At 41.2% G+C, this 20,612-nt stretch overlaps 1 protein-coding gene across 1 annotated transcript in view; it reads left to right on the top strand.

The window, feature by feature from the left end:
• Nucleotides 1–20,612, top strand: part of LOC137371896 (short transient receptor potential channel 3-like) — a 148,722-nt gene that overhangs the window by 106,627 nt on the left and 21,483 nt on the right. The window contains exons 10-12 of the mRNA XM_068034941.1: nucleotides 2,164–2,229; nucleotides 10,199–10,274; nucleotides 18,639–18,761. Coding sequence (XP_067891042.1) covers nucleotides 2,164–2,229; nucleotides 10,199–10,274; nucleotides 18,639–18,761 — 265 coding nt within the window. The remainder of the gene's footprint in view (nucleotides 1–2,163; nucleotides 2,230–10,198; nucleotides 10,275–18,638; nucleotides 18,762–20,612) is intronic.

Raw genomic sequence — 20,612 nt, 5'->3', positions numbered from 1 at the left:
TATCAAAGTCTAACCATCCCTCATTGGCATTTAACATATCATCTTTCTTGTAGATTTCATCCAAGAACTCTAATAGAAAGTCTAAACTTTCCTCACTACTCAAGTAATGGGCACCAATCTCACAAAATACTTTACTTCTGATTTTACTTCTTGTAGAAAGTGACAACACCAAAGCCATACCTTATTTCCTCTTTGGTAGGGCATAACGCATGCCCACTTATCAGTTTCATGCTTCCACAGGTCATATGGTTCTGACTGCAAGAACATCAGAGGGTAATCGTACCCTGACAATTTACACTTGCTTTCTGCCATTTTCCACAATGGCCACTTGGATTGTATTTTTTTTTGTCTGAAATTCTTTTCTCAGTTTCCAACCTTCACCTTTCGGCAACTGTCCTCTGCTACCGTATTATATTCCTGAAAGTCAGTTGATGAAGAATAGAACTGTAGCCAATCTTTAAAAACTTTTCTAAACAATTAATTTACAGAGTTACACATTACAAGCATGCACCTCCTAACCCAACACCCACAGTATCTATCTGCAGGGTGGAAGTGAAGCCCCAGTTAATGGCCATTACCTGCACACAATTAATATACAATTAACATTAAGGAGCAGACACAGCAAACTGGATGATTCCTGTGGTGTCTTCTGTGGGTGTCTGAAAGGTCCTTGTAGCATAAATGCTGACGGCATTGGTGACCTTTGCTGCCATCGGTAGATTCTCTTGGAGCAGGGAGAATAACTCAATCACAACCTCCCTTCTAAATTTGAGTCTTCTCAAGCACAGATCCCCTGTAATTCAGAAGGAATGGACTTTGTTGTGGTATATCTGCTACTTGCAATAGTTGATAGTGCAAATTGCGTGGCTCCTATACTCCCTGAGCTTCCCATCTGCACTCTCCTCCACCACTAAAAGAAACCAGATAAAATTTGCTGCACCCAATGATTTGGGCAAAAAATTTCTGTGATTGCTATGGTAATACAGTACTTCCAAATCTTTCATTTCATTAAGTAGCATTGTGCGAGGTATAACTAACATTAACTACTCACCTTTTCTCCACCAATTCGAAATAAAATCTTAGCAAACACGAAATTGTCTCCTACCTTTTTGCTAAGGTTTATTAGTCCTTGAATAGTTTGTTAGTATTTCTCTCTAGGTTCTGCAACTTTTTAATACACATCTTTTTCAATAAACTTGAAGAATGGAGGAATTTTAGTTCAGTAGGTCCTGAACTTATGTGTTGTGCCAACCATCCTTGTGCCAAAATTTGTGTGTAATGCTGGTTCAAATTCATTTCAATCATGACTATTTTACCCAGCAGATAGAATAGGCATTCATCTGATTGACCAGAACTGCAGTTGAATAGTTATAAGAATTTCTGGAGGTGAAATAACTCACCACATTGTCCAGTGAAAAGACTGTTTACATTATTAATATAGTTTCCACAATCACTGGTTAGGCCTCAAGTAAAGTATTGTGCCCAATACTGCATGAAACTTTAGGAAGGATCCCATGGAGAGGGTGAAAAAGAGATTTACTATATAGGTACCAGGGACGAGGAGCTTCAGTTATTTGGAGAAATTAGAGATGCTGAGATTGCCTTCTTAGAGCAGATTAAGGGGAGATTTAATAGAGGTGTTCAAATTTTGAAAGATTTTAATAGAGTAAATATGGAGAAACAGTCTCCACTGGTAACTGGAGGACACAGATTTAAAAGATGATTGGGGAGATGAGTACAGTTTTTTTATGTAGCGAATTGTAACGATCTAGAATGCACTGCCTGATATCTGGATACGAATGACATAAAGGGATATGGGGATCGTGCGGGAAAGTGGCGTTGAGGTAGATGGCCAGCCATGATCTAATTGATTGGTGGAGCAGGCTCGATGGGCTGAATGGCCTACTCCTGCTCCTACGTTCCTATAAAAGTTTGGTGAAAGCAAATTAAATAGTAACTTTCAAAAGGGAATTGGATATATTCTTGCAAAGGAAAAGAAAATGCTGGGGCTATGGGCATAGCATGTGGAGTGGATCTCATCGGATAGCTCTTTGAAAGAGCTGGCACAGGTATGATAGGCCCAATGGCCTCCTTCTGTCCTATAAGACTCTATCATTTTAAATGTTTTTATTCTGTTTTTCCCAGCTGAATCTTTTTGCACAGTCAAATCTAAGAATTTCAGAAACCCAAAGTTTCAACAGCATTATAAATCAACCAACGAGATATCAGGTATGTGCTATGTCATGGGTCGTGGTATAAGGGGGAGCTCAAAGTGAGGCGGAGAGAAAGGGAGGAATTGTGGGAGAGGACAGCTGATCATGGTGGGAGGGTTCTGAAGATCATGAGGACTGAGGCAAATTGCAGTAGGATTGCTTGAGGGGCGATGGGGGAACCTCTCCTGCTTCCCACCACAAAGCATTTGCTTGTTGCAGCCTGCAGCTCCTACCTCCCTTCAGCTTCCAGGTTTCCTAAGCCCATAAAAACCCTGGGCCGTAGCGTGAAATCCAAATTGATAATAAATTCTGAGGCGCAAAGCCTCAGTTTAATATTATAGTTAGTGTTCCGCCTCTCAGAAGCAAGTTACTTGTCTGACCCCAAACCCACCCCAGTTAACCTGGAAGCAGGCACGTTCGCAGTGGGTTGGGGTCAGATGCACCTTTTTCTTAACAATTTAACACTCCTTTACAGTATATTGTTTCACCCACCTTGGAGAGTTAAAATTATCCCCATTTTCTCTGCTCATGTTAGATGAAGTAACTCGCATTACCATTCACTCATTTCCTGCTCTATCATGGACAGATATCTCGCCAGAATCTGGGATTTTAATTTTTAAATGTTTATTTGTTTTAATCATTTAAATGGCACACAAATAATCCATCCATTTAAATGAAGAAAAAAAGCTTGCATTTATACAGAACCTTATCATTTCCTCAAAATGTTCCAAAGTGCTCCACTGCCAATTAATTTTGATGCTTGGTCATTGTTATGTTGTCAAATGTAGTTAATTAAGTTGAACGACTGTTAGGGTCTGTTAATGAATGTTAGTTCAAGATAATAGGGTGAACAGGTGTTGGGTGTTAATTATTCAATTGTATTCAATTATCTATATATATAAAGAAGAGCCAGGCAGCATGGTGGGTGTTGTTTGGTGAGTGGAAGTAAGCTCTGTGATAAGTAATAAACAATCTCAACCAAAGCATCTTAGTCTCAGTGTCTTCTTCACAAACGGACTTGGAAGTTTCTCTAACATTGGTAGCAGAGGATGGTTGCCTGAAAGTGAAGATTGGAGACTAAGCTTTGCTTTCAGACAAGAAATTAGGATTAGAGTTTTTTTTGAGAAAGTTGTATTTGGAGTGTTTTTTTTTTTTTGTTGAAGAAAGATGACTGAAACTAAGTTTAAAGTGTCAGTATATGATTTTCCACTGCTGTTTTGTGAAGCCGAGCCTTATGATCAATGGAAGAATGAAGTTGCTATATGGACACGGGTTACGGCTTTACCTAAAAGGAAGCAAGGAATGTCCCTTGCACTTTCACTTCCCGCCAGAAATAAGATCAGAGGCAAAGTGTTCTGAGCTCAAGGTTTATCATTTGGACAATGAGGAAGGTTTGGACAATCTCTTACAATTTCTGGATAAAACTTGTATGAAAGATGACTTATTGAGTGCCTATGAGGCATGGTCAGACTTTGATAAATTTAGAAAAATGGATGGTTTTTCTATAGAAGAATATATTATGGAGTTTAATTGATTATGTACAAGGTTGCAACGATTCTGCTTGGAAATTCCTAGATCAGTACTTGCCTTCAAATTGTTGGATTGTGCTAGGATATCGAACATGGATAGGCTCCTACTATTAACCGGCGTTAGATTCAATGAAAAAGATATGCAGTTAGATCAGATGTCTGATGCCCTCAGTAAATATTTGGGACAACATTCCTTCCCGGTTACATGGCGCAGATGGGTTCTTTAGCTGTGGTGCCGAAGGCGGAGGATACAATGCTAATGGAATTTTGAGGTCGTTCAAGTATGGGGCTCAAGCATCAGTGTGAAAGGAGAAGCACACACAAAATTAATGAGTCTAGAGACCCTTTTGGCAGTTATCAGATGGCAGGAATTGGGCAATTATGGCAGAAGGCTGAACCCCAGGAATAACCAAGGGGTGGTCAACAGGTGTTTCCAATGTGATTCAAAGTATCATTATGTGTTTTATTGTCCAAAAAGGAATAATGGGGTTTTTGAAATGACATATGATGTGGAAGATGAGGGTGACACTACTGATCAATTAGAAGGAATTATACTGGTCACGAGAAGCTTCAGTCTGGTAATGAGTGTCCTAGTCGCAGATTTGTTCAATTGTGCAGTACTAAACAGTGGGTGTACGTCCACAGTAAGTGGAGTGGACTGGTTAAGGTGTTACATGTCGTCTTTAAGTAAGGAAGACCAAAATAAGGTCAAAGAATGATAGTTCTACCTGTTTCATGTTTGGGGATGACAACCCGTTGACATCACTAGTAAGAGTGGTAATTGCTATAAAATAGAGGTCAACCATTTTATTAGTGCAGATGTAGTATCCAGTGATATACCTTTGCTGTTAAATAAACTGTCTATGAAAAAGGCTTGAATGAAATTAGTTCTGGAACATGATAAGGCGATTGTCTTTGGGAAATCTTTGGGAAGCTTTATGGTTTACACAGTTGGGACATTATTGTATTCCTTTAGCGAGACCTAACATCTCTAAGCAGGATAATAAAGTATTAATGGCAACCGGGGGTAGGGATTTAAAGGAGAAAAGGCAAATTATTTCAAAACTACATCGACCGTTTGCACATCAATCTTGTCCTAGGTTGAAGATTCTGTTAAAAGATGCAGGGGTAATAGATGATGACTATAACATTAGCGATGGACTTGAAGGTATGGAATAAAGAAAAAAACATTTTTATTCTGCACTTTATAGATGTGGTGACTCGATTCAGTTTGTCGATTTACAGTAAAGTCAAAAGTAGTAATGGACAAGATAATGGAAAGGTGGATAGGAACAGGACTGGGAGCATTGGCTAGGTTTCTAGCTGACAATGAAGGAGAATTTGCCAATGATGAGTTCAGGAGTATGTGTGAAAATATGAATATTGTAGTATCATGCTAGGCCCCCACCTGCCAAAAATGAGGCACATTAATTTTGTCATGAACATTGATTTTAAACTTACTGGAGTGAGGGGAGGATTTGTTGAACAGATCGGCCATGGCTGAAAGGGCGTTTGCATATTGGCAAACTGTGGTTGGAAGGACAAAGCAGCCATTCCCTGACATTCAACCCACGATGGACTTTTGATCACCAGATGTTGAAGGTGGGGGAGATTGCATTCCAGGTTGACTGCTAAGATGGCCAAATACACAAACTGACATGGTCAAACCAGTTAGTCACATGACTAACCTGTTGGGTAACCTGAGTTTTTTGAATTTGTACAAACAGTTTGGGCAGAAAGCTGTTTGCTCCTGGACTGAAGATCTCTTTCCTGTCTGCTCCCATCTCTTTCTTACAAGCCTCCGAATGCACTGAAGACACATGAACCCCAAGAGCGAATAGTCTCCTATATCGAACAAGTTTTAAGAATACTGTTTTTCAACGAAAAACAAGATCTACCTACAATCAAGGACTCTACAGTGAGCTCAAAAACTGTAACAACTCTTCAGATATTGCCTCAAACTTTTCCACTTTATTTTTTCTGCTCTGTTCTGTCTCTATCTGCATGTGTATCACGTATGTATGCTAGCGTGGCTGCATCGTGCATCAACCAAATTAGCATTTTAAGTTTAATAAAATCACTTTCTTTAAACCTGAGAACCTGTTGTGCTGGTTTCTTTCCCTTATATTGGAAAGCAGTGAACAAGGATTCACCAAGGGGGAGCTAAAAACAGTGTTTAAAATTAAATCCTGATATGCTAAGACCTGGTTAAGGCGGAGAGGGAACCCTAGACCTCTTTCTCACCTGGTCGTAACAGTAGCAATGCACACAGCAGCAGAAAGTTCTTTTAGTAATGGGATTTGTGAGAAATCATACCGTGATTGACTAAATGCTCCCAAACATTTTAGCAGACCAGCCAAATTGTAAATTGACTACTGCTCTAGTGTGGGCAGTACATGTGAAAAACATGCTTCAAATGTTTGAGGGCTACAGCCCATATCAATTAATTTATGGCAGGAATCCGAAAATACCTTCGGTAATGTGGAATCAGCCCCTGGCTTTAGAGTTCAATTTTTGTGGAACATTTTGAATGCCATGCATGCAGGGAGAAGAGCATTTATTAAGGCGGAGGTTTCAGGAAAAATCAGCTTTGAGGTATGGGTCAAGCCATCAGAAAAGAATTTTGATACCAGGGACATGGTGTATTACAAGAGAAGGGCTGAAGGAATGGAGAGACCCCAGAAAAGTTTAGGCACTGATTGCAAAATGGTAATTTTGCAACATGACAACCAAACAGTTAGAGTACATTCCTCGTGGCTTATTGACAGAATCTGAACAAATGATGGACACTGATGATGCACCATGTACTTCGCATGCACATATGTCGGACCTTTGTGAGCAACAGTTTGTGGCAGATAGGGGGCTGACTGAGAGTGGACCAAGTGATCATGAAGATCCAGATAAGGCCATTTATCCCAAAAATCAACCACCGAAAGTTGGGACTAGAGTGACATATATGCCAGAAGGGAATAGTGAATGAAGGGAAGCCACCATTATAGGAAGGGCAGGTAAGGCCACAGGGAAACAAACATTGGCTGTGCAAGACAAGGGACTGGATCAGACCTATAGATTGGCAGAAGGAAGTAAAAGTACGGAAGGTCAGGAAACATAGAAGTTCAGACAGTGGGCCTGAAGATTATCATAGTCCAAGGAAAAGGTCACTAACTTGTGAAAGGAAGTCTGGTTGTAAGATGGTAAAGTAGTGGTAGTCCAGAAAGGGATAGGAACTCTCTTAGGGGATGTGGTTTCACTAGAGCAAGGACTAGAGAGCAGGTGAGGTGCGCCACAAGAAGTAGGAGACATTACGGTAGAGAAGCTCTAGTGGCTGCTAACCAGTTAGATGGTAAATTGATAAAGGATACCAAGTGAAAAGAACTTGACAGTTGGAGAGAGTTTGGTGTATCTACTGAGGTGCCAGATAGAGGACAATCAGCATTGTCCCATAGCTGAATCTGTACTGAGAAAGTACTTCCCGATGGTACGGATAAAGTGAAGGCCAGTCTTGTAGCTTGGGGATTTGAGGAATGACTAGGTGACCAGGAAGTTGGTGGATTCCCTAACGACAGGAAAAGCAAGTTTGAGGATTTTCCTAGCCCTTTTAGTGACACACTCATGGGAATGTAAGTCCATTGACATCAAAGCAGCATTTTTGCAAGGGGAGAAATTTCAAAGGGAAGTATTGTTAAAGCCACCAAACGACGCTGGAGATAGAGGGGAATTTATGGAAGCTAAACAAGTGTTTTTATGGGCTAAATGATGCATCCAGGGTGTGGTCTTTTCAGTTCGATCAGTCCTACTAAAAGCTGGTTGTATTCAACTAAAGGTAGATCTGACAATATTTTATTGGTACTATGAAGAAAAACTAGCAGGCATGTTCTTGATAGATGTGGATGATTTTCTGTGGGGAGGATCTGAGGCATTTGAGAAATTTGTGGTAGATGAAGTTCTGCAGGAATTTAAAATTGGAATTCAGGCTTCCAGAACTTTTAAATATATTGGGTTGAATATTAGACTAAGTTGGGGGTAACCCTAAATCAACAGTCTTATCTAATAGGATCTTACTGTTAATAGGATACCAATAAATCGGGCTAGAGCCTCTCAAAAGGAAGACTCTGCAACCAAGGAAGAAGTAGACCAGTTAAGGAGCTTAATCGAGCAGTTGAACTGGTTGTGCACACAAACTAGGCTGGATGCTTGCTATGATGTATTAGAATTGTGCACCATGCTACTGTTGGGGAAGTGCTGAAAGCAGACATTGAAGAGATTGGGTTTTGACAAATGTACACAAGTTTCCAGCATTGAGTGACCCAGATGAAATGAAATTGGTCATTTTTAGTGACACTTCACATGCTAATCTTCCTGATGGTTATTGGAGTGCAGCAGGTTTCATATTTTTGGTGGGAAGAAATGATGAATGTCATCCATTAGCCTGGGAATCGAAAAAAATAAAAAGGATAGTTAAAAGCACCTTAGCTGCTGAGACACTTGCACTGATAGAAGCAATAGATATGGGTATGTATTTATCAAATATTTTAAAGGAACTCTTTTGTATTAGGGGCAATCTGAAGTTTTCCTATAGAATGCTATATTGATCATTCTCTCTGGGACAATGGCCATTCGACAAAGTGTTGCAGAAGAGGTCGAGGATTGATCTCCCAGATAGAAAAGAAAGTTTGAAAATAAAATGGGTTGATGCGAGTCATCAGTTATCAGATTGTTTTACTAAGAGGTGTTTGTTCAAAAAAATTGTTAGGATTGCCCTCTTAGAGGAAATCCATGTTACAAGTTAGGAAAATGTGGACTTTTTTATGACCAGATCACTTTTTTAAAAGTTTAAGGGGGCATATATAGCACTTTAATGGCTGGTGTTGAAAGTTAATAGATAATGTAAAGAAAAATGTCTTTTTAATATACATAATGTATTTAAAGAAAAAAAGGGGGGGGGGTCTGTTAATGAATGTTAGTCCACGATAATAGGGTGAAAAGGTGTTGGGTATTAGTCAATTGTATTCAATTATGTATATATAAAGAAAAGCCAGCCAGCACTGGCTGATGGGTGTTTGGAGAGTAGAAGTAAGCTCTGGCAAGCAATAAACACTTTCCACTAAAGCATCCTAGTCTCAGGGTCTTCACAAACAGGCTTGGAAGCTTCTCCAACAACTACTTAATTTTTTTGATCATTTTGGTCAGGATGCCTTGCTCCTCTTTGAATAATGCTGATGTTTTTTATGTCCTCCTGAACAGACAGACACAGTCCAGGTTTAATGTCTTATTCAAAAGACAGCACCTCTGACAATGTAGCTCTTACTCAGTGCTGAACTGAAGTGTCTGTCTAGATTCTGTGCTCAAGCCCTGGTGTAGGACTTCAGGCTGCAATCTTCTAAATCAGAGGCAAGAGTACTACCAAATCAGCCAAGCTGCACTTGAGTTTTGTGAATGTCTGTCACACGTTAAATGCCACATTTTATATAAAACATCAACACATCACAATCTGAAACAGTACATAAAAAGAAAAAGACAATTATTTTCTGCTTTTTTTTTCTGACCTTGAGATATTCTGGTGAGGGATTGAGATGATGAGAGGAGCCAAACAGCTGTTAATCAAGAGAAACCTCCAACAGCAAAAATAATGAGATTCAAATCGGGAGTTATTTCCTCACCGTCAGACAAACATTACAACAGCAAGCTGATCCTAGATTATTTTGAGCAATGCCATGGGTACATGAAGTAGCACACTTAATTTTCATAATGCTCAAAATATTCTGACCTTACTATGCTCCGTCTGTACCAGAGCAAGACATCCTTCTCCAGCTATTGGCTCTATTTCTGTGGCTGAGGCAGCTGAAATTTGGGTTTTTGAAAAGGTTCATAAATAGAATAACCAAATGTTACCTCTCTTAGCTACAATGTATTATCCCAGTACGTTACTTCCCCATTAATCTTAATTGATTTAACTCTCCGATCATATTGCAAATAGAATATTGCCCCTGCATTGCCTTTTGCATTCAATACAGCAGAATGTAACAGTTGAAATTTGCTAAGTTGTTATGCACAGAGTACAGCAGGATTTTCATAATGACATTATGAAACCGTTTGCGATTGTGGCCCCGTTAACACCTCATCAATACTGTGTTGGCCAAACGTAAACGCTCTATGTAGAGAGTGAGATCAATGTAGCTGCACAGACTAAAATATTCAAATTAACAACATGATTTCTGACGATGAGCAAACCAATTCATGTGTTTCAAAATGTTCAATGCTAATTAGTTTGGTGTAAACAGATAATGCATTCATTGAGTGCACAGTATTTAGAGTTCTATTAACAAGTGATTCAGGACATTTAAATATATTCGTTGTAAATCAGAATTCATACGTAATTCTTGTTATAAGCATGGTCATCTATTTTTTTTGGAATGTTCTTTGATCCTCTTGTTTTCATTTTCTTGTCTTTCATAGCAAATAATGAAACGACTGATTAAACGGTATGTTTTGAAAGCACAAGTTGATAAAGAAAATGATGAAGTTAATGAAGGTAAGGATTAACAGCATTCAGGTAGATTGTTGAACAATATATATCTCAAACTATTTCCCTGTAAAAAGGACTACCACTTCCCAGAAAAGGGATATGTTCTGAAAAATGTTTGGAATACAAGTATGACTGTAAAATTCCCCTCTTTCTGTCCAGAGCTCAGAGACTATACAAGAAATGAGCACGCTTAGAAATCCTCAGAGCATAAAAGTGGGACTGATGTTTCATTATATATCTTTTACAAGCTTTTTTACACTAGTAAATATATTGGGTCAATTCTCCCTGGAAAAATAACAAATCAGGCAGTAAGTTCATGGGCAAAAGGAATGTGCTATGAGTCGCAAATCTCTGTAACCTACTGGTTATAGAACTAGCTGGATTTTCTCTCTTAATCCAATCTTTCTTTCCCTTGCTTTATTTTTCACTGTGTACCTGATTTGACTCTAATGCTCCCTACCTCCATCTCCAGGGTTCCTTTTGTTTCTTTACCAATCCAAAATCTCATTAAAGTCGATAAACTGTTAATTCTGCTGTTCACTAAGGCCCCGGATGCAGGCTCACACATCCGGCAAGTTATGATACAAATTATGTTTGAGCAGAAGGGGGCAGGAAAAGGCCTAACTATCAGCATAAGTCAAAGAGACACTCTTTCTTTGTTAAACCTACAAATCTGAATAGTCCCAAGTTAGATTTCTGTTATTAATTAGAGATACAGCACTGAAACAGGCCCTTTGGCCCACTGAGTCTGTGCTGACCATCAACCACCCATTTATACTAATCCTACTAATCAATGGGCGGCACAGTGGCGCAGTGGTTAGCACCGCAGCCTCACAGCTCCAGGGACCCGGGTTCGATTCCGGGTACTGCCTGTGCGGAGTTTGCAAGTTCTCCCTGTGTCTGCGTGGGTTTCCTCCGGGTGCTCCGGTTTCCTCCCACAAGCCAAAAGACTTGCAGGTTGGTAGGTAAATTGGCCATTATAAATTGTCACTAGTATAGGTAGGTGGTAGGGAAATACAGGGACAGGTGGGGATGTTTGGTAGGTATATGGGATTAGTGTAGGATTAGTATAAATGGGTGGTTGATGGTCGGCACAGACTCGGTGGGCCGAAGGGCCTGTTTCAGTGCTGTATCTCTAATCTAATCTAATCTACATTAATCCCATATTCCTACCACATCCCCACCTTCCCTCAATTCCCCTACCTATACTAGGGGCAATTTATAAAGGCCAATTTGCCTATCAACCTGCAAGTCTTTGGCTGTCTGAGGAAACCAGACCACCCAGTAAAAACCCACAGTCACCGGGAGAACTTGCAAACTCCACACAGGCACTACCCAGCATCGAACCTGGGTCACTGGAGCTGTGAGGCTGCGGTGCTAACCACTGCACCACTGTGCTGAGTTATCTGCTCTGAGACAAAATAACAATACTTTTGCACAATAAACTAGACCAGTGAGAAGTAAAAATCAATGACCAGGGCTCCCACTCCGAATCTCTAAACTCCTACTGCAAAATACACATGTGGCATCAGGTGAGGACAGGTTTGGGTTTGGCTGTGGTGATCAAGGTTGAATAACCTCAACACCACTGTCCAAGCTCTCATCATAAATGGTTAAATGTGTTATGATTCACACGGGCACAATCAGTGAATTTATAAGGTAGGTTCTTTTACTGAAGATACAAACATCCACAACAATACTGGGAAGGTCCTATACTTGGCTGTTACTGCTTTGGCAGCTGACAATGAATGCTCAGAGGTCACAAGAATCTGTGCATCATATCCTGTCTGGGTGATGGACAGCCAGCTATGGTACACCCCTTAAAGGAACACTGACATTTAAAGCAATACTACAACAACATGGGTGAGGAAAATGAAGAGCTATATCTTTGCATATGTCAGTACCTTCAGAAGAGGAATTAGTTAAGCAAGAAAATTTTATAAAGAGGTTATAATTCTGTGGTCGCGAACGAGACTCCCGGATGGTATGTTGCCTCCCGGGTGCCAGGGTCAGGGATGTCTCTGATCGAGTCTATAGGATTCTTAAGGGGGAAGGGGAGCAGCCAGAGGTCGTGGTACATATCAGTACCAATGACATAGGAAAAGGGATGAGGACCTGAAAAGCGAATATAGGGAGTTAGGTTGGAAGCTGAAAGGCAGGACGAGCAGAGTAGTAATCTTGGGATTGTTACCGGTGCCACATGCTAGTGAGGCTAGAAACAGGGAGCGAATGCAGATGAACACGTGGCTACAGAACTGGTGCAGGAGGGAGGAATTCAGATATGTGGATCACTGGGATACCTTCTGGGGAAGGTGGGAACTGTACAAAAAGGACGGGTTGCATCTGAACTGGAGGGGCACCAATATCCTGGGCGGGAGGTTTGCTAGAGCTCTTCGGGAGGGTTTAAACTAGTTTGGCAGGGGGATGGGAACCGGAGCCACGGATCAGTGGATGGGGTAGCTGTTGAGCAGGCAGATAGAGTGCAGAGAGTCTGTGAGGAAGGTTAGACAGTTGACAGGGCAAAGTTGCAGCCAGTATGATGGGTTGAAGTGTGTCTATTTTAACGCAAGAAGTGTCAGGAATAAGGGTGATTAACTTAGAGCATGGATCAGTACTTGGAGCTATGATGTTGTGGCCATTATGGAGACGTGGATATCACAAGGGCAGGAATAGATGCTGGATGTTCCAGGGTTTAGATGTTTCAAAAGGAATAGGGAGGGAGGTAAAAGAGGTGGGGGAGTGGCATTGTTAATCAGGGATAGTATCACAGCTGCAGAAAGGGAGGTCGTCGAGGAGGGTTTGTCTACTGAGTCATTATGGGTGGAAGTCAGAAACAGGAAAGGAGCAGTCACTTTGGGAGTTTTCTATAGACCCGCCCCCCCCCCCCCCCCCCCCAATAGCAGCAGAGACATGAAGGAACAGATTGGGAGGCAGATTTTGGAAAGGTGCAGAAGTAACAGGGTTGATGTCATGGGTGACTTCAACTTCCCTACTATTGATTGGAACCTCCTTAGTGCAAATAGTTTGGATGGAGCAGTTTCTGTCAGGTGTGTCCAGGAAGGTTTTCTGACTCTATTTAGATAGGCCGACTAGAGGGGAGACTATGTTGGACTTGGTGCTTGGCAACGAACCAGGCCAGGTGGCAGATCTCTCGGTGGGAGAGCATTTCGGTGATAGTGATCACAACTCCCTGACCTTTATTATAGTCATGGAGAGGGAAAGGAGTAGACGGGATGGGAAAATATTTAACTGGGGGAGGGGGAATTACAATGCTATTAGGCAGGAACTGGGGAGCATAAATTGGGAACAGATGTTCTCCGGGAAATGCACGACAGAATTGTGGAGGTTGTTTAGGGAGCACTTGCTGCAACTGCTGGATAGGTTTGTCCCGATGAGGCAGGGAAGGGATGGTAGGGTGAAGGAACCTTGGATGACAAGAGATGTGGAACAGCTAGTCAAGTGGAAGAAGGAAGCTTACTTATGGTTGAGGAAGCAAGGATCAGACAGGGCTCTAGAGGGTTACAAGGTAGCCAGGAAGGAACTGAAGAATGGACTTGGAGCTAGAAGGGGACATGAAAAAGTCTTGGCGGGTAGGATTAAGGAAAATCCCAAGGCGTTCTACACTTATGTGAGGAACAAGAGGATGGCCAGAGTGAGGGTAGAGCCGATCAGGGATAGTGGAGGGAACTTGTGCCTGGAGTCGGGGGAGGTCCTTAATGAATACTTTGCTTCAGTATTCACTAGTGAGAGGAACCTGGTCGTTTGTGAGGACAGCGTGGAACAGGCTGATATGCTCGAACAGGTTGAGGTTAAGAGGGAGGATGTGCTGGAAATTTTGAATGATATGAGGACAGATAAGTCCCCGGGGCCAGACTGGATATTACGGGAAGCGAGGGAAGAGATTGCCGTGCCTTTGGCGATGATCTTTGCGTCTTCACTGTCCACTGGAGTAGTACCAGATGATTGGAGGGTGGCAAATGTTGTTCCCTTGTTTAAGAAAGGGAATAGGGATAACCCTGGGAATTATAGACCAGTCAGTCTTGCGTTGGTAGTGGGCAAATTACTGGAGAGGATTCTGAGACAGGATTTATGATTATTTGGAAAAGCATAGTTTGATTAGAGACAGTCAGCATGGCTTTGTGAGGGGCAGGTCATGCCTCACAAGCCTTACTGAATTCTTTGAGGATGTGACAAAACACATTGAAGGAAGAGCAGTGGATGTGGTGAATATGGATTTTAGCAAGGTGTTTGATAAGGTTCCCCATGGTAGGCTCATTCAGAAAGTGAGGAGGCATGGGATACAGGGAAAGTTGGCTGTCTGGATACAAAATTGGCTGGCCCATAGAAGACAGAGGGTGGTAGTAGATGGAAAGTATTCAGCATGGAGCTCTGTGACCAGTGGTGTTCCACAAGGGTCTGTTCTGGGACCTCTGCTCTTTGTGATTTTTCTAAATGACTTAGATGAGGAAGTGGAAGGCTGGGTTAGCAAGTTTGCCGATGACACGAAGGTTGCTGGAGTTGTGGATAGTGTGGAAGGCTGTTGTAGGTTGCAACAGGACATTGACAGGATGCAGAGCTGGGCTGAGAAGTGGCAGATGGAGTTCAACCTGGAAAAGTGTGAGGTGATTCATTTTGGAAGGTCGAATTTGAATGTGGAATACAGGCTTAAAGACAGGATTCTTGGTAGTGTGGAGGAACAGAGGGATCTTGGGGTCCATGTCCATAGATCGCTCAAAGTTGCCACCCAAGTTGATAGGGTTGTTAAGAACGCGTATGGTGTGTTGGCTTTCATTAACAGGGGGATTGAGTTTAAGAGCCGCGAGGTTATGCTGCAGCTCTATAAAGCCCTGGTTCGACCACACTTGGAATATTGTGTTCAGTTCTGGTCGCCTCATTATAGGAAGGATGTGGAAGCTTTAGAGGGTGCAGAGGAGATTTGCCCTCCAGTCCAGGCAGCATCCTGGTATGTCCTACGAAGAAAGATTGAGGGTGCTAGGGCTTTTCTCATTGGAGTGAAGAAGGATGAGAGGTGACTTGATAGAGGGGTACAAGATGATGAGGGGCATAGATAGAGTGGATAGTCAGACTTTTTCCCAGGGTGGAAAGGGCTATCACCAGGGGGCATAATTTTAGGGTGATTGGAGGAAGGTTTAGGGGAGATGTCAGGTAGGTTCTTTACACAGAGTGGTGGGTGCGTGGAATGCGCTGCCAGTGGTGGTAGTAGAAGCAGATATATTAGGGGCATTTAAGTGACTCTTGGATAGGTACATGGATGATAGTAGAACGAAGGGTAGGTAATTACTTGGATCTTAGAGTAGGTTAAACGTTTGGCACAACATCGTGGACCGAAGGGCCTGTACTGTTCTATGTTCTATAATAGATGGAAGTAATACACTTAAGGGGTTCTGATGTGATAAACTGAAAGAGTGAGCCTTCAGGAACAAGCATAGATTCAGGGATAGACTTCAATGAGCTGAATGGCCCTTGTCCTAGCTTTTTTTAGGTTCTTATCACAGCTGATCTTGACTCTGTCCTCATTCAACAAACATGCAAGCACTTTGTTGCTCTCCTCCATATCAGGCCTCTGAGCACCCTCTTTTGCAATTTGCCATTCCAACTTCTGCCTCCTTATTGGCGCACAGCCTCAATTGCACCACTACACAAACACCAGTCTTCCAAAATCTGAACTAAACTATATAAAAGTGTAATAAAACACAAATCCTAGCTACAGTAACATGGAACTTAGTTGCCTTTTAACTTCTGTCAGTGCTTTATATGGAATTAAAACTATTTCACCATATAAATACAGCTGAAATGGTCCAAGAAAGGTTTTAAGGCACCTTTTATTAATGTCATTTATCCACATTAACCCTGCTTGAAATGTCAGTAATGTTGCCTCACTGGTGCCGAACATGTTATACTTTCTAATCACATGCTCTGTTTTAACCAGAAAAAATACACCAGAGCCACATGAGTATCACGAAATGCAAAGCGCTAGCTCAGTTCTCTGTGTGGTGGCTGGGAATAATGGGAGATATAGAAGAAATTATTTCTAATTGCAAAAGTTACTATGCAGGTGCAGCAGGCTATTAGGAAGGAAAATGACATGTTGGCCTTTATTGCCAGGAGATTGGAGTACAAGAATAAAGAAGTCTTACTAAAATTGTACAGGGCTTTGGTGAGATGGCACCTGGAATACTGTGTGCAGTTTTGGTCTCCACATTTAAGAAAGGATATACTTGCACTTGAGGCAGTGCAAAGATTTACTAAATTGCTCCCTGGGATGAGTGGGTTGTCCTATAATGAGAGGCTGAGTCAATTGCGCCTATATTCTCTGGGGTTTAAAAGAATGAGAGTCAATCTAATTGAGACATACAAGATTCTGAAAGAGCTTGATAGGGTAGAAGCTGAGATTGTTCTTGAGGTCAGGGAATTTAGAACATGGAAACACAATCTCAGGATAAGGGGCTGCTCATTCAGGACTGATGAGGAGAAATTACTACACTCAAAGGGTTGTGAATCTTTGGAATTCTCTACCCCAGAGGGTTGTGGATGCTCCATCATTAAATACATTTAAGGCTGCGCTAGATAGATTTTTGGTCTTGCAGGAAATCAGGGATATGGTGAGCGGGCAGGAAAGTGAAATTAAAGCCCAGGATCAGCCATGATCGTATTGAATGGTGGAGCAGGTTCGATGGGCCATATGGTCTACTTCTGCTATTTCTTGTGTTCTTGAATATGTGCAATGACCAGACCAGAGGGAACCCCTTATCAACCCAATTTCCAACCAGACCAAGGGAATGGCTGGGGATGGATCTATTCATATTTAATGGGAAATCCTACTTGAATGTCAATTATTTTTCAATGTTGATAGAAGTCAAAAGTTTGTACACAATGAAAACTGACAGTCATTTGAGTTTTATAGGAGATCTTTGGAAAACATGGCATTCCTGATTCTATTGTATCAGATAATGGTCCTCAATTTACAAACGACTACTTCACACATTTTGTGGAAACTGGGGATTTTTATATCTTGCAAGATCCTCTAAATAGCCTCAATCTAATGGTGAAGCTGAAAGAGGAGTCAGAGCTTTCATAGCACTGTTGAAGAAAGATTTTCAACAACACTCCTGAACTACAGATCTACTCCCTTGCTATGTGGATTAGCACCATCAGAACTGTTGATGGGAAGGAAGTTCAAAAGAGAACTTCACATCCTACCCAATTCTGATGTCTCAGAAATCCCTGTGAGCCAGACTAACCCAAACCTACAACAACTTTGTTTCTGCCACTGGGATAAGTGAATCAAACTCGGGGGACTTGGCTCATGAGGTAAATAAGTGCCAATTTAAAAACCATACTCGTACATTTTTGTTTTTTCTCTAACTGAAACATCTGTTGTATGTATGTAGATTAGAAAACCACTCCTTATTTTCAGTGGTTACCAAAGAAATAAATGGCATTGATGTAGCACCTTTCACAACCTCAGGATGTCCCAAAGCACTTCAGTCAAATGAATTATTTTTGAAATGTATTGTAGGGAAATGCAGCAGCTAATTTGTACACAGCAAGGTTCCACATACAGCAATGAGACAAATGATCATTGCAATTGTTCTTGGTGGTGTTGGTTGAGGGGCAAATGTTGCCCAGCACACCAAGCAAACTCTCCTGCTCTTCAAATAGCACCACCTGACATGTCAGCCTAGTTTATGTACTGAAATCTCTAGAGTGGGGCTTGAACTGACAACCTTCTGACTGAGAGATAAGAGTGGTATCACTGAACTAAGGTCAATTCCTTGGCTTAAGAGAAAAAAAATGTTTGTGACATGGAAGTCAAAAGGCCAAATGTCATTATCAAACATCCTAATTCCAGATATTAGCTCCCCTTTCTCGGTCTGTTTTTTTTATCTCTTGTGTTTCGTAACGTTGCAGCCATGTGACCACCTCAAATGCACATTTACACCTTTTTAGTTACCCATTGGTCTATATTATTTGGTAAGTGGCCTTGCAAGATGAGTTCACAGGTTCATGAATTAAAGATGCATTCAGATGCATTGACAAAGTTGTTCTTTTATTCCTAGTTTTACTAAAGTGTAGATGTGGTGGGGGGGAATAATAAGGAATTAATAGGAATAGCTGGAAGATGAAAAATCCATCACTGCCAACAGCAACAGCATGAATAATGTTACAATTTGCTTCTAGCAATACAACTTTTGAAAGATTCTACTTGTAATGAGGCAGGAAGTACTAACTACATGTTCTTTTCTAATGATATTTTACATATACTTACTTTACCTTAAATCAATGTTTATTATACAGTTTCTTCCCTAGTCTTAATATCCTCACTAATATTGCAATGTTATTTCTCAGGTGAACTGAAAGAAATTAAACAGGATATCTCAAGTCTTCGATATGAACTTCTAGAAGACAAGTCTCAAGCAACTGAGGAGTTGGCTTTCCTCATTCAAAAACTTGGTGAAAAACTTAATACCTGTCTGACAAAACAAAAACACCAGTGACTAAACCTGAAAATTGACTTTCCAATTATCAATATTTGGAAACACAAAACAGCACAATTTAATGCAATAATGTTTATAAATGAAAAATGTGAGAGTCAACATTTAGCATCTCTCTAGTATATAATTACTGAACTAATAATAAACTTGTAGTTCATGTAGTGCAGTGAGAAATAACCTATCTTTACAATTTACAGAATTTTGGATTGCCTAGAATTCACTTTATAGCATTTTATATGAAGTTGCTATCATTACTAAAGAACTAAAATATAAAACCATGTTCCCATTTGTAGCTCTTTGAAGGTCATGGTGAGTATTTTGTGATCACATCAGAGGTCATTAGCCACCTTATTCAGACCAAAATTGTATACGTGATTTAGCCATGTGCAAGGCTACAGATTGCATAGCTCACTCTCTCCATGATGTTCTATACCAAACATATGGCAGTCACTGAACTTTGATACCAATAGATAAGTATTTAACACCAGAACTTGTCAGGGTCTGCAATTTATTGCTGTATATTACAGGTGGGCTAAATTTATACACCATTCACTGACAGTTTTTGTCAATCACTATCACCAAACTAAGCCCTGGGAGTATTGTGCAAAGTTTTGACTTCCTTATCTAAGGAAGGATATATGTGTAACAGAGGTTTGCCAGACTAATGATGGCAGGATTGTCTTAAGAGGAGAGATTAGAGTCATAGAGAGATACAACACTGAACCAGGCCCTTCGGCCTACTGAGTCTGTGCTGACCAACAACCACCCATTTATACTAATCTTACATTAATCCCATATTCCCGACCACATCCCCACCATTCTCCTACCACGTACCTACACTAGGGGCAATTTACAATGGCCAATTTACTTATTAACCTGCAAGCCTTTGGCTGTGGGAGGAAACCTACACGGTCACAGGGAGAATTTGCAAACTCCGCACAGACAGTACCCAGAATCGAACCCGCGTCGCTGGAGTTGTGAAGCTACGGTGCTAACCACTGCACCACTTGAGAAAACTGGCCCTGTAGTCTCCAGAATTTCAAAGAATGAGAGGTGATCTCATTGAAACTTAAAAAAATTCGTACAAGGTGGATGTAGATAGGATGTTGCCCCTGGCTGGTGAGTCTAGAACCAGGGGACATGGTCTCAGAATAAAGGGTAGGCCATTGAAGACTGAGATGAGGGGGAATTTCTTCACCAGAGCGTGGTGAATCTTTGGAATTCTCTACGCCAGAGGGCTATGAAATCATTGAGCATGGTCAAGACAGAAAGTTATAGATTTCTGGATGCTAATGACATTAAGGGATATGGGGGTTGTGCGGGAAATTGGCGTTGAGGTAGATGATCAGCCATGATCTAATTGAATGGCAGAGCAGGCTCGAAGGGCTGAATGGCCTACTCCTGCTCCAATGTTCCAATAGTAATTCAGGATGATTACATCAAATACACAAGTCACGTGGAACCTGAGGGGTAGAATCATACAGCACATTAGGTGGCCCATAGTGCCTGTATCGACTCTCTGAAAGAGCTACCCAAGCACTTCCACTCCCTGCTCTTTCCCCATAGCCCAGCAATTTTTTTCCTTTTTAAGTGTATATCCAATTCCATTTTGAAAGTTAGTATTAAATCTGCTTTCACCAACCTTTCAGACAGTGCATTCCTGATCATAACAATTCACTGTGTGAAAAGAAAATCTCCTCACCTCTCCTCTGGTTATTTTGACAATTACCTTCAATCAGGGTCGTCTGGTTACTGGCCCTCCTGTGAGTGGAAACAATGTCTCCTTATTTACTCTATTTAAACCTTTCATCATTTCTAACACCTCTAT

This window comes from Heterodontus francisci, chromosome 1, assembly GCF_036365525.1.
Source record: "Heterodontus francisci isolate sHetFra1 chromosome 1, sHetFra1.hap1, whole genome shotgun sequence".
Lineage (NCBI taxonomy): Eukaryota > Metazoa > Chordata > Chondrichthyes > Heterodontiformes > Heterodontidae > Heterodontus > Heterodontus francisci.
The sequence above is the reverse complement of the archived record's forward strand: the minus strand, read 5'-3'. Positions and strand labels throughout refer to the sequence as shown.